Source organism: Pelodiscus sinensis, chromosome 27 (assembly GCF_052426305.1).
Source record: "Pelodiscus sinensis isolate ZL-2025 chromosome 27, ASM5242630v1, whole genome shotgun sequence".
Lineage (NCBI taxonomy): Eukaryota > Metazoa > Chordata > Testudines > Trionychidae > Pelodiscus > Pelodiscus sinensis.
In genome coordinates this window covers 6,377,735-6,392,089 of record NC_143078.1, presented here as the reverse complement: position 1 = coordinate 6,392,089, position 14,355 = coordinate 6,377,735, and the positions used below count along the sequence as shown (strand labels likewise).

Here is a 14,355-nt window from a genome sequence, read left to right as displayed (position 1 = left end):
AGCACACCGAAAAAGCAATGCGCTTTTTCAAAAAATTGTATCCAGACTGCCTGGATGCTATCTCACATGTAAGTAGTGATTACTATGGACAGAATGGCTACCAGGGCACCTGTACTTTTTCCTCGCCCTTCTTCTTCCGGAAAAACTCCCTCTTCCCCCTCCACACACATCTTTTTTCAAAAAGGCTTCTTCCTCATAGAAAGAAGAATACCGATTGCGCAAAAACTCCTCTGTTCTTTCAATTTACTCTAGAAAGAACGTGCTTGCATTGTGGACGTTCCACGAGTTTTGTCGGAAACACATCTGTTTTTCCAACAAAACTCTGTAGTCTAGACATACCCACAGAGAATACTGACGATGTAGGTACATAGAGCCAGAATGAGTTGTGACTTTTCTAGTGTGGCATTTGCTTGTTGCATCCTGGTTCATCATGTGAGAAGTGAAGCAAAACCAATCCATTGTTCGTCCTACGTGCAGCATCGTGCATTTGAATGCAAATTACCAAATCCACCTTAAAATGGTGGGTAGCATCGCACCCCTAGCCAATCAGTGAGTTAATCTCAGAAGACTGAAGGCTAAGACACTGTGTCCTGATTTTCAAAGGTGCTGAGTACCTAAAGCTCCCATGGGCTTCAAAAGCCAATGTGAATGCCCCCGGCAGCTCTGAAAGTCAGGTGATTAAATGGCTAGTAGCAGTTAAAAGTTAAGTTCTATTAGAACCAAAGTATTTCATTCCAAATGCTATTTTTTTTTTTTTTAACAACAGTGAGCTAAGATTTAAACTGAGGTCAGGAAGTCTGGTCAATCAGAGTCTCTTGTTTGCTACATCATCATCTGCTGGGTTTTCCTAGAGAATTTAAGTTTGGAAGGTAAATCGTCCTTCCCCATATTTCCTGTAAAAGCTCGCCAAAAAAGCCTTTTCAGGAAAGAAAAGGCCCGCTTTTTTCACTATGATGAATTGGCTATTTTAAGGCATGTGAGCTCAGATTTTAGAGAATAAGTTAGTTCCCTTTCTGAATTGCAGAAGAGAGACTACATGCCTACAGAGGTTTATTAATCAAGGAGTAAGGCCCTGCTTCAGCAAAGCTCTTAAGCACATGAGTCTAAGAGCTTTGCTGGATTTGGGGCCTAGAAGGGCTAACTCTTGATGACACAGACCTTGACTTCAGTGGAATTACACCAAGGATGAGCATGAGTATGACTCATCTACTCCCTGAAGAGTATTTCCTGAAATATAAGTTTTGGTATTTCCAGGCTAAATATACAAATAGCACAATCATACAATGCACAAATATCAATCAATAAATAGTAGTTTAAAATTACATTGCTTTTCCCTATTAAAAATAAGTCATCTGTAAATGTAAACATTGAGGTATTGGAGGTAATAAATACTTCACCTGATAGGTGCAATATGGTTTTTTTTAAAATACAGTATGAATACTGTTCGGCTGTAACTCTGGTCCCAAACCATAAGGTTGTTCTACGTTTCATGTTTGCAGAGTCTAATGTTACTTTTGTAAAACAGCAGTTTCCTTGTTGTGAAAAATGCAGAACTTTTGGGGGTTTCACTTTCTCATCTTCATCATCAAGTATTCTTCAATGTAGTTAATGAATATGTCAAATTCTCCCATTGCCTTATAGATCCCTTTCTCTTGTAGCTGGGGGAGGGGAGCAGAAAATATAAATTGCTTCATTAATTTACATATTAGTAATTATCTAATAAATCACAAGATAATTTACAAGTATCAGAGGTGTAGCTGTGTTAGTCTGAATCTGCATAAACAAAGAGACGTCCTGTGGCACCTTATAGACTAACAGATTTATTGGAGCATAAGCTTTTGTGGGCAAAGACCCACTTCAAAGTTTCTTTGCCCATGAAAGCTTATGCTCCAATAAATCTGTTAGTCTATAAGGTGCCACAGGACTTCTCATTGTTTAAGATAATTTACGTTAAAGCATAAGCCCAAAGACATAATTCATAGAGCATGTGGAAATGTTACTCGGATTCTTAATAAACCACAGAAGTTGAATCACTGCTAACTCACAAGTGACAAGCAAACTGATACGTAGTTTGCAAGCAGTTCATAAATTGCATCTTACATGTGAACTGCTTTGTTCAGAGACATAGCTCTTAGGATCTATTTCTGTTGTCTCATTGGCCGAATGGATCCGTTTGCAATGGGAATGCTTTTTTTGCATTTTGGATCTGTTTGCAATGGGAATGCTTGTGATTTGGCATTCAAAATTGGCTACCCACAATGATCCTGCTTGCCTTGTTTAAAATACTTCCATTTGACAGAACAGTCAAGGACAAGACACAGAAGCAATGCAAACTCACTCAAAGCAAACTACAGTTTTGAAACAAAACCAAAACCCTTGCAGATGTTTTTAAATGCAATATTTGCCCAACTGCAGCAGGAATCGGAATGGCAGGTTTAGGCCAATGTGAACTGATAAACTCATGACTTACTCATTTGTGGTTGTATAATTTACCATACAGATGTTTGTCTAGATAATGTGCTAAATGCATACATGCTGTAATTCCCTGTCAATTTAAGCTGTTTTCCTGCGGTTCCTCTGGCTAGTGCAGTTATGGTATCTATTTGACTCAGCCCCATTGCATAGTAATGTACTTACTGAGTGCCCCATAAACTTTAGCGTATTTATTCTCACAAAGCCCTGATGGGATAGGATTCTGCTCTTATCCCCATTGTTCAGATAGGAAATCAAGGCTCAGAGAATGCCTAAGGCTATACAAGGAGTCTGGGGTAGACCAGGAGCTGGAACCAGTGTCTCCAAAACCCCAGGCTTTTTAAAAAATCTTTCCCCTCTAACAATTAATGGTTCTAGATTCAACATGTCCCGTGTTTTGGCATTCGCCTTAGAAGGCTGAGAGTTCAGGTTTCATTTGGTTCCGTTGCCATCATATTTGATACTTCTCTGACCTCATCTGAAAATTCTAGCCCTCCCGACTGTGGAAAAAAAACGTGTGTGGGAAATGCGGCAAGAGGCTCAGATGGGCCATTCTCATGCAGCGTTTCTGATCTTGGTCCAGACCAGATGTGCAAGAACAAATGTTTCAAATACTTTAGAATCTTGTTTTTTTTAAAAAATCGGGTTTCAACAATGGGCCAGGTTTAGGGGGTGGTTATTTATTTATTGATCCTTATTTTATGAGCACCTGGGTGGAAATTTCCTCTGCTCCTGCTTACCTTATCATATGTTTCCTTGATCTGCTTTAAGGTCTGGTACCTTTTCTCACAGATGAAGAATCTGTGCTGTGGAGGAAAGCAACAAGGAATTTTTTTTTAACAAAACAGCCTTCCCTTATGGACCAGTTTTGGAAGGTTGGGGGATAGGCTGCCCTAGCTCAGTCAGTGCACAAAGGGGTCTTCTGCAAATACAGTATGTGACAGGGAAATTATAATTAAGTCCTTCTATCCCTGCTTCTCCTGCCACAACAGCTCCTCTGCTACCCAGCCTCTCTCCCCCACAAGTCTGTGCATTTCCCTCTTTTTTCCCAGCTTTTCTCACCCATCTTCCATTTTCCTCGCTTGCTGCAAAATTCCCCTCATCTCCCCCATGCCAGCCAGGTGTGCCTTTCAACATTTTGTGATAGAATAAATATCTATCACTGTGTTTCATTTATAATGGGGTCCAGCCCACTGTCCCTTTTGCTAGGATGCTTTATCCTTCTGTTCAGCCATCATTTGTGTTTTTAGATGGTGAGCTTTTTGGAGGAGGAATTGTGGCTCCTTTGTGCAGTGTGCTACCCAAAGGCAACTTGATCCGTTCTGGGAACCCCTGCAGCTATCCCAGTGCAAATAACAATAGCTGGTACGTTTGCCTCACCTCCCTCCCTTAAAGAGTTCTAGTAACCAGGTCAGCAAATCGCCCGTGTGATGCACTCTCAGGCCAGGTTCACCCTCCCCTCCGCTGAATTGCTTGCTCACTGACTGACTCATTTCACTACCAGATGTCAGAGTCAGGACACCGCAGCCAAGCAGTTCCAGGAGCTGAGGTTGCATTCGGCATTAGTTCTGCCTTCCCAGCCTGTGAGAGCAGTTCTTTTCAGGTAAGGGCTTCAGATGAACCCTCTTCAGTTCATATTTGATCTGTGTTTTACAGGGGCTGCTGGCTAGCATTTGGAAATAAATCATTATGACTAAAACGTCGCAGCTGAATCTTGATGATACAACTCAGAGATTCCTAGACAGCAGGAGCCTGAAGAACAGACTGCTTGGGTCACCCAGTCTGACCTTCCCCAGCTGCAGTCTCCATGTATTTCAGTCTGTCTCTCTGCCCCATAATAAGCAAAACTTTTGCCTCCCTTTTATGCAGTGACAAGGATGTTGGTCCCTAAAGTCCAGCTGCGCTGTATTTTTAATGTGCCTGTCATTATGCTATCTATGCAGATATCAGTGGCAACCTCCCATGAATCTCAATGGTGCACAAATGGATGGTGGCTGAATAGGATCTTTATAAGCCTCCTCCCTTGTACCACCACCCTTATCTGCTTCTTGAGTCACAGTACTGATGGACTTGTGGATCTCTCTCTCACTGTGGGCCTGGTCTGAAGCCCTCCCGGCAGCAAAGTCCTTTTAAGAAGTTCTCCATCAAGAAACTGCAGAGGTTTCACGTTGCAGCTTTGCCTGGGATACGTGTATTGACTCCAGCTCTCTGGGGTCTTGGCAAGGAACAGCGAAAGGAGGTGCAAATACTCACACAGCGCTTCAGTGTCTTCCTGAGGTCCAGCAGCATGTTGCCAATAGTGCCCACGCTCCGCTTGACGTCTTTGCTGCTGTTGATTGCTTTTGGTAAGACTTCCTCCAGGTAAAACCGGATCATGTCTGACACGGATTGGCAGCCCAAATAGCCCTTGCGGAAGAGGAGAGTAATGCATGAATGACATGCCTCCATAAGTGGAGGATTCAGCATAAACATCTGTCAGAATCTGTCATTCTGTCGTCATCGCTGACCAGAGATTTGGTTTATGGGTTATACAATGTAGGTAAAAGTTCTTTCTTAGTGCTTTCCATAGTGCTGTGCTGCCATCATGTGAGACTGGTAAGGAAGAATTATTGTGTCTGCTTTACAGATGGAGAAATTGAGCTGTAGGGAGGTGAAGCTATTTGTCGGAGCCCATAGATAGCATCAGCACCCTGGAAATCCAGCGTTCCTGGCTCCCAGTTCTGTGCTCTGACCAGTAGCCCAAACCAAGCATGAAACCAGAAGCAGAGCAAGCTCATAGGGAGTGACTAGGATAGAAACCAGATAGGCAAAGATATAATGAAACCGGGCATTGTATTTTTATCATATTACTGTACCAGTTTTAATGCACCCTAAGCTTTGTATAAGGCTTCAAACTGCCTCACTTAGAATGGAATATTAGCTTAGAATTACATTTACCATATACAGAAAAGTTCCACCTTACCTTGAAATCTTCCAGTAAATCATCCTTTAGCAACAAGATGTCAAGTTCATCATCTTTGGCTTGCTGTAAAAGTAGGCAACATAAATGTCAGTTTTACAAAGGCAGGCAGCCTTTAAAACCTACATTTCTACTGTGTGTAAGTATTTCTGTTAATCAAACTATCACTTTTGCCAGTACATGTGTGTGTTGTCATTTTAAAGTAAACATTAGAAATAAAAGCCTCTGATACAAAGTCCCATATTTGGCTTTGATAATCTTATGAACTTAGCTTTAAGTCAAAAGATAGGAACAAATCAAATCACACATGTGGGTGGCCAACCTGCATTTCAAAACCCACTTACTTTCTTTTGATTTCTGATAGTGTGCACATAACAGCACCCAAAATTATGGTGATAGATAGTAACAGGTCTATTTGAGGGTCTGTTACCAGCACATCACTCAGAGATTGGTAGGAAAATTTGATTTAAAGTCTTAAATCCTATCCACCTACCATGTGTCATGTTAATTTGACTGATAATACAAACCTGATGACATTATTTGGTGATCTAACCTAGGGGGAAGACAGATCCATTTTTTATATAACTAGGAAATAATGCCTTTTGATTTTTATATTGCAGTTTAGAGGCATTCAAGGCAATATTTTTTCTAATACAATTACAAATGTTACGTATGACTGCTTTGCTCAGCTGTCAGCAAGACCCATTCAATACATACATCTCCCACCACGAAGGTGTACTTCTCCCTTGCAACCTATCCACAGACAGTATTCCCAGGCAGGAGGAGAGGGAAATGGGCATGAAATTCTCTAGACAAAGAATAATTTTGTACTTGCACTGGTTGTGTTAAAGAACAAATATTAAGCTACAACTTGAAAGCTATAGTGAAATATTTCCATCTCATCCATCATTAACTTCACCCACTTACATGAGAGTTGAATTTATCTTTGTCAGCAAAAGAAACAATTTAAATGCAATATTGAAAAAATTAAAATGCACTACAATTCATTGTGAAAGCTGCTGAGTTTTCCGCAGTTGCATCTGGATAAAAGAAATGATTTTCTCTCCCCTTAGCAAGATATGAAACTAAACTACTTATTTCACTCCCAGCACCGAACCCAAAACAGAGTGTGCTTGCAGCTGAGCCTTTTCTGAGCGAAGGAACCTGCCTCCTCCTTGGGGATATGTCAAATCACTGAATTCATACAAGCAGTAGACAGAAGGTGGTAGTTTTGACAGGTGTCATACTCACAAAATAATCCTTAATTTCAGCAAATGCAATCCTCAGGGCTTTGAGCTGCCGGAGCAGCTGATTGGAGAGGGTCGTGCAGCTTTCTTCAGAGAGCTGGCAGCTGGCATGTTGGATGCTGGCAATCAGAGCTAGGAAAAAGACTGCTGTGAGAAGTTTCATTTCTCTGCTGAGTTTCTTTCTTGTGGTCCAGTTATTAGTTCAATTTCACAAGAGGCAAAAAAGACCGATCTGAATGCCTTCACCTTGATGGAGCTCCTGATTTTATACTCTCCAAATATGCTCTCCATTTCCTGGGGACTAATATTGGGGTTTTAAGACATTCAAAGGTCACAAGAGTTTCCCGGCAAGAGGTTTCCTGTGCTCTGCCCCCCCCCCCCTCCCTTTTCCACACCCCATCACTGCTTTTTTTTTTTTTAACGTAGCTTGCTTCTTGTAAATTTGAATGTGGCTATAGAAGAAATATGAACACAAGCAGGTGCAGTATGGAGAACACTTCTGCATTCTCATGGTATCTTCAATTTTTACATAGAAGGCCTGGGGGGGGAGGGGGGGGGACGGAGGGCGAATGTTTCCATTTTTAAATCTCTGTAATGCACTTAACTAATTTAGACTTTTGTCTAGTGCATTACCAAACAAATATCATTTTAAAAACACTTGAGCCTTTTGAACATGTAAGTAATTCACTACTACTCACCAAAAGTATGAATTCCCTTTTTTCCTGTCCTTTCTATGATAAATAACCCTTTTTATATAAAAACATAAGATTGGCCATACTAGGTCAGGACAAAAGTCCTTTAGCCCAGTATTCTGTCTGCCAACAGTGGTCAATGTCAGGTGCCCCAGAGGGAATGAACAGAATATGTAATCATCAAGTGATCCACCCTCTGTTACCCATTCCCAGCCTCTGACACAAAGAAGTTAGGGACACTATTCTTACCCATCCTCGCCAATAGCCATCAATTTACCTGTCCTCCATGAATTCATCTAGCTCTTTTTTTGACCCTTGTTAAGGTTCTGTCCTTTCCAATATCTTCTGGCAAGGAGTTCCACAGGTTGCCTCTTTGTTGTTTAAAGAAATACTTCCTTTTAGTTTGTTTTTCAAACTGCTACCTATTAATTTCATTTGGTGACCTGTAGTTCTTGTGTTATGGGAACTTTTCCTTATTTACTTTCTCCATTCCAGTCATGATTTTATAGATCTCTATCTTATCCCCTCTTTGTCTCCTCTTTTACAAGCTGAAAAGTCCCAGTCCTTTTAATCTCTCTTCAGATGGCAGGTGTTCCAAACCCCTACTCATTTTTGTTTCCCTTTTCTGAACTATTTCAAATGCCAAGATATTTCTTTTGAGATAAGGTGACCACATTTGCATGCAGCATTCAATATGTGGATGTTCCATGGATTTATATAGAGGCAATGTGATATTCTCGGTCTTATCCTTTATCTCTTTTTAATTATTCTTAATGTTCTGTTTTTATCAATAAACAAATGTTCTTATGGGGAAATAAATATCACGTAGGGTTTATGGAAATCAATACAGAGCAATTAAAAATGCCTGGGGACTTTTTCTGTAGGAAAAACTATGCTAGCATGCATTGTCTGGCTAAATTCTAACATTTGTAGTAATTTTGCAACCTTCTGAAGCTCCCCCTTCATCTTTCAAATATGTTATCCAGTTTGTTTCAACTGGACCTAGTATCCTTTATAGTAACATTCTTTCTTTTGCATCATCTTTTGTATAGCACTGCTGTGCCCAGTTAAATAGAGAGACATTCTCTTGCAGAGAATTGCATGGCATGGGTATATGACATAACTCCTGTGTCTTTATTACACCATGCGGACAATATTCAGCCATATTCTCCTTTTGCACTCAGTTCTGCCCATGGTGCATGTTCAGATACCACAGAGAAGAGCACTTTATAAAATATGTAATAGTAATTTTAGTATCATCACACATCATAGTTTTGGGTATGATCCCATGCCCCCTGAAGTCAACCGAAGTCTTTCTGTTGTCTTCAGATCAATGCCTGATCTGTACATGCGATTCCCAAATCTGATGCAAGTGCCACAGTTGTAAGGGAGAACAGCCATGTGGGTCAATGAAGAAAATGTGACCGCACTTTGTAAAAGTGATTCTGGGTGAAAGGGGGTTATAAACACCAACTATTTTCAGACATCTTTTTTTAAAATTGTCATCGTTTTCCCTTTTCTGCTCATCCACTATATATTTGAGAGAGTCTGTCTGTGTGTCTGCCTGCCTGTTCAAGAACTCCTCCTAAATTGTAGGAGCTAGGACCACCAAATTTGGTAGGCAGCTTTCTCTTATCCTATCTTTAAAGCAAGGTTGGGGTTGGTTGTGTGTGGACAATGGGATGTGCAAATGGGATTGCTTCTCAGGAACCATAGAGAAAAGAATCACCAGGCAGGTAAAAGGGGCTAGCTGGGGGCATGCACCCCCTCCAATCTGGGACTGTCCCAGCCCCAAGGATCCCTGCCCCCCAGGGTGCCTTTTAGGAATAGAAGGGGGACTGAAGCATCTCCCTCCCCCCCAATTTGTACAGGAACATTGCTGGCTGTTCCACTTTCTTAGGGACAGAAGAAAAAGTGCACAGTTTGTTGCATTCTTCAGTGACTGGGGGGCACAGGAGGCAGATGAACCCTGGACCTGCTCCAGCTGGGGGACATACACCCTTTTCCTGGCTGTGCCCGCTGGAGCGGCAGTGGCCACAGAAAGGTGCTTCTCACCTGGTCCCAAGCTGTGGTGATGTGAGAGGGCTGGGGTTGTCCCCTCTCTCCTGGGGCAACCTGAATTCTGAACCTCTCCTCTCCAGCCCTACCCGAGAGCAATGATTGAAATGAAGAAAAACAACAATTAATTGAGTTATGGACTGGAACAAGGCTGGGTAAAACATCTAGTTTAAAATAAAGATGTTTCTCATCCCTTGAGGATATTTCATTTTCAGCCACCTCATTTTTATTTTCTTTCTTGCTTTTCATCCAAAGAGAGAAGCCATTAAATCTGCATGCCTTTGGCATCTTCCGGATTTTCAAGTAAAAACTGTAGGTGGTAGGTGCAGTTTATTTGAGAGAAACCAGATGCCAGTTATGCACAGCCCCCAACTTTGGAGCTGAGTAAGTTAACCTCCATCTGAGAAAGTGAGGAAGAAACTAACCCTAATAGCAGGCTGTTTCAAATTGTCCACTTCTAGTTTTCCCTTTCCTCTGAAGTATCTGGTTCTGGCTCGTGTCTGCAACATGATATTGGATTAGGAGGACCCGTGGGCTTGATTCAGTATGCCAATAATACCTATGTTCCTATTTCCTATCCTATCACTAATATATACCCTTATCTGGATGCTTTATAGCTATCATATACAGATAGAGGCAGTGTTTGCTGTAAGCTAAGCCCTTGAGTGGCCAACCAGGAGAGATTCAAAGGCTGCCCAGTTGATTAGCAGAACACCTACAATGCCCACAGCTGGCAATATGTGTTTCTACTGGTGGTACACATCTACACTTGCCTCAGTGCACACAGAAGCATAGAATCCTAGAAATAGAAGGGACCTCGAGAGGTCAAGTCCAGCCCCCTGAGGACCAAGCACTGTCTAGATCATCCCTGACAGGTGTCTGTCTAACCTGCTCTTAAATTTCTCCAGTGATGGAGATTCCACAACCCCCCTAGCCAATTTATTCCAGTGTTAACCATCGTGACAGGTAGGAAGTTTTCCCTAATGTCCAACCTCAACCTACCTTGCTGCAATTGAAGCCCATTGCTTCTTGGCCTATCCTCAGGGGCCAAGGGGAACAATTTTTCTCCCTCCTCCTTGTAACACCCTTTTAGATACTTGAAAACCGCTATCATGTCAATACATAACACAATTTATTCTGCACATGGATGGGAAAAATTAGAAGGAACACTGGACTGAGGTAGTCAACTCAATGTGAGCTTAGACTGCAGAAAAACCATGTAGTAAGTCATGCAGGATCTGTTATAGTTGCCACCAGACAAATGCATGATTTTTCCTACTAGATAACTTTATTTCTTTGAAGTTTAGACAATTCTCCTCCTTCACTTTGAAAGCTAAGGGTCTGTGTTCTTTTTGAGTTAACACTGAAAGCACATGGGGCTTATGCAAATACTTTCATCTTAGGAGCTTTTAGGAACAAATAAGGGGAAGAACTGGGCAAGAACCTCTCAGTTTTTGGTATGTTTTTTACAGGGATATGTAAATAATGTCTGCAAAATTCAAGGGAACTGAAGACCGAGTACAAAGCTGATTCCTGCTGTGAATGGTCCTGCAGTGGAAGAAGTTTACAGGAGAGGAACACCCACCTGCTATGGGGATTCCTGTACCTTCCTCAGATGAACCTGGTGCTGGCGCGAGAGATGGGATACTGAGCTGGGGGAACTATGGGTCTGACCAAGACTGGCAATTCAAATGCTCTTAGAATCAACATGACAAAAGAAAGACAGAAAAGAGTGCACAATTAAGAAATGTAGGACCAAACCAACCACTTCGCTAACTCCATAAATTCGGTGAGTTATATCAGGGATATAGTTAGCCTATAGAGCCTTATTTTCAGACACTTTCATAGGACATCCAGGTTCTGCACTTGGATCATCTTCACTTGGGTAAGTCATTGTCCAATGTGTGCACTTACATTTGGATCTACGTGACTAAATATAGGATTTGAATGGCTGATGGAAAGGCCATCCCAGGACAATACTGCAGATGATTTCTGTACTCTAAAATATGGCTTGACAGTCCATAGAATCAACACTTGACTATGATCACATGATCAGAATAAATGGAGACTGTTAGTTTTAAAGGAAAAAAAGATTTTGCTTGGGGGTTCGATGTTTTGGTTCAGGACATTTTGTTTTTGTTTTAATTCAATAAAGCTCTAGATCTTTAAAGAGTATTTTATGGTGGTATTGTATTTACATTTGCTACGGTGCAATGGTTGGGCGTCTGGAATGTTACATTTCCACTGATATAACAGCGGCAGTGCTTATCACATATGACACTTTTCGCCCTTTTCTCAAAGTGCTTTACCCAGGAAGACAAAGTATCATTTTTGCCGTTTCACATATGGGGAAACTGAGGCACAGAGCGAGGCAGTGTCTTGCCTAAGGCCACCCAAACTGTGAGTGGCAGGGCCAAGAAGAGAATCAAACTGCTCTTGATAGTCTAAGAGCCATTACAAGGAAAGTGCCCAAATTATCCATAGTATCACCGTTGTGGTGGCTTCCAAAGACATCAGTCATAGAATCCATCTTCTGCTGCATTGGGTGCCATAAAGACGCAGAGATGAATATGGCTCCTTCCATTGGAAAGCTTCCAAAGAAGGCTATAATCTAGCATGGGGGTGTATTTACATTGTCTTCAGTGGAGCTTTCCTGTAGGTATGGAGGACTGCCCCCACGGTGCCTCTTTCATTGCAAGCACACATGTCTCTGCAAAACAGCTCCGAGACTAAACGGCTAACAACACTGGGCTCCCAATTGACAGCACTACAAGCAGGTGAGAGGGGCGCTGCTGAGAGCTGGCCCCTTGGATTAGAGATTATGGTCTTATTCTAACCTGACCCTCTATAAGGAGCACCATTTGTTTATTACAACTGAGCTGGGGCTAAAGTGTTTTCTCATCAGACAGCCGCATCTGTGGGACCAACTGTGTGTGTCTGTATCATGGAAGCCAGCATTTCAGCACGGAGGTCTGGGGTTTGAATGTATCAATGAGCTGTGTGTATTTGGGTTTCTGGCTTGGTTTAGTCCTGCTTCACTTCCTGGAAACGGACAGCCTTACAATAACATATTACCCGGCGACTCTGTGCTGGCTGTACAAAGTGGGGTGTGAGAATTATCACCGTGGCACCCGTAAAAATAAGCATTTTGGTGCTGAAGATATTTCCTCTAACGCTTCTTTCCATTTCCATTTTCCTACCGGAAGGTGTCGCTTCTTTGTTATTGTTGTTTTGGGTTTTTTTTGTTTATTTGCTGAGTCATTGCAAGAAGGGTTCTGACACAAATGTGAGTACCTCATATTTAGGAAAGAGAAAGTAGAAATAACTGTAACACTTCAAGATAGTTGTTTTTTTAAAAGCAGGTGTTTTGAAGCAATTAGCTATTTTCAGCCTATGGCCTATGATCATAGGGGTCTGCACCAGTGTTTAATGTAAGCTGAGAGCTTGGGCACACACCCGGAAGAGATTCAAATGCCTCCCAGCTGATTAGCAGAGTGCTCACCACTGGCGGCAGGTGTGTCTACTGGTGGTGCACATCCTCACATCTTCAGTGCGCGTAACAAAATCAGTTCCGTCAAAATTAGCAGGACCATTGGTCTGCACCTGCATCTGAAATTTTTTAGGCATCTGTGTGCCACAGTTCTCTATGAAGTGCAATGAATTTGTGCTGCAAAACCCCTTTGTGAGCCTTGAAGCAAAGATGCTAGAAAAGTCGAAAGAAGGATTAATTAGAAGTATTATATAATCAGGCCAGTATCCAGGCGATTCAGAGAGATATAGGCCTAAGGGCATGAGTGACGAGGAGCAAAGGAATGAAACGACGAATTGGGAAGTTGCAAAAGGACAATTTTCCCTCTATGGGAGAAGATACCTCTGCCTGTGGGGTTTTTAATTATGTGTGACTGTTCCGAAAGAGAAGAGTATGGTCATTTCTAATGAATCATTGCCACAGACACTGTACGTAGTCTGAATCATCTCATTTTCATCACATCACCCCATGACATCATTTTAGAATCCATTTCTCTTTCCTTCCTCTGACGTAGTAAGATGTAATGAGGAAGCAGAGGAGGATAGAGAAAAGACCAGCATCTTTGCCAACAGGAGAGAGATCTTTGAACTGAGTCATTAAACCAGTGCTTGCCACCCTTGCTGTAGGGATGCTCCTAATTGAGTTTAACAGTAGCTTACACTGGGATGGCTGAGACTTGTTCCCAGTCAGCAGAAGCTAAACCACACAAGAGTGTGGGAATGAACCCCAGTTTAATGAATCAATTTAAATGTACACTGTAAATTAAACTGGTGCATCTTTTTGATGTAGACCATGTCTTGTGGCTGGTTTAGACACAAAGTGTGCAGTGAAATGAATGGTGGCTTTGGTGCAAGTCTAGATAAAGGCAGTCTTGCAGAATAAGTATCCACGCGGGCCATGTCTTCACTAAACAAAAGATCAATGCTGCCACGCTTGATCTTCCAGAGTTTGATTTAGCAAGTCTAGTTAAGACCCACTAAATCAAACTCAGAGGGTGCCCCTGTTGGTAGCCGGTACTCTTGCTTTTGCGAGGAGTAAGGGAAGCTGATGGGAATGTTTGCTTACGTCGGGCTCCCGCTGTGGGGACAGTGGGAAAATTTTTAAAAAAGGCATGTCGACTCCAGCTATGTAATTAACATAGCTGGATTTGCATATCTTGATTGGACCTTCCCTTTTAGTGTAGACCTGGCCACAGAGACTTATATCAAAATAGCAAAAGGTGTGAATCAAACTGGATTTATTTATTTCAGTGCAAGGCCTAACTATAGGCATCCTCTGTTAAATGCCCACTTCTTTCCTGCCCCAGAGAGTTTCCTATACCCTGGTCTGGTTCAGCCTCAGATCATGAGCCTTGGTGTAAGTAGCTGGCTTATTTATTTTTCTTTAGTAATTTCTTTG

The 14,355-nt window shown here is 41.9% G+C and overlaps 1 protein-coding gene across 1 annotated transcript; it reads right to left on the bottom strand.

Moving 5' to 3' along the window:
- Positions 1 to 761: 761 nt before the first annotated feature.
- LOC102453719 (interleukin-10) lies at positions 762 to 6,987 on the bottom strand. The gene is made up of 5 exons (XM_075910172.2): positions 6,683 to 6,987; positions 5,435 to 5,497; positions 4,726 to 4,878; positions 3,213 to 3,278; positions 762 to 1,658 (listed from the first exon to the last, which is right to left on the bottom strand). The coding sequence occupies exons 1-5, from the start codon at positions 6,839 to 6,841 to the stop codon at positions 1,566 to 1,568; spliced, it is 534 nt and encodes a 177-aa protein (XP_075766287.1). The 5' UTR covers positions 6,842 to 6,987; the 3' UTR covers positions 762 to 1,565.
- Between the last annotated feature and the right edge of the window lie 7,368 nt (positions 6,988 to 14,355).

What these genes read in the sequence shown, in the direction of transcription:
- LOC102453719 (XM_075910172.2), bottom strand. Translation starts at nt 6,841, where the DNA reads ATGAAACTTCTCACAGCAGTCTTTTTCCTAGCTCTGATTGCCAGCATC. An exon ending in CTGAAATTAAGGATTATTTT is followed by an intron (nt 5,498 to 6,682) that starts GTGAGTATGACA and finishes CTACTTTTACAG; the next exon opens with CAAGCCAAAGATGATGAACT. An exon ending in GGAAGACACTGAAGCGCTGT is followed by an intron (nt 3,279 to 4,725) that starts GTGAGTATTTGC and finishes TTTCCTCCACAG; the next exon opens with CACAGATTCTTCATCTGTGA.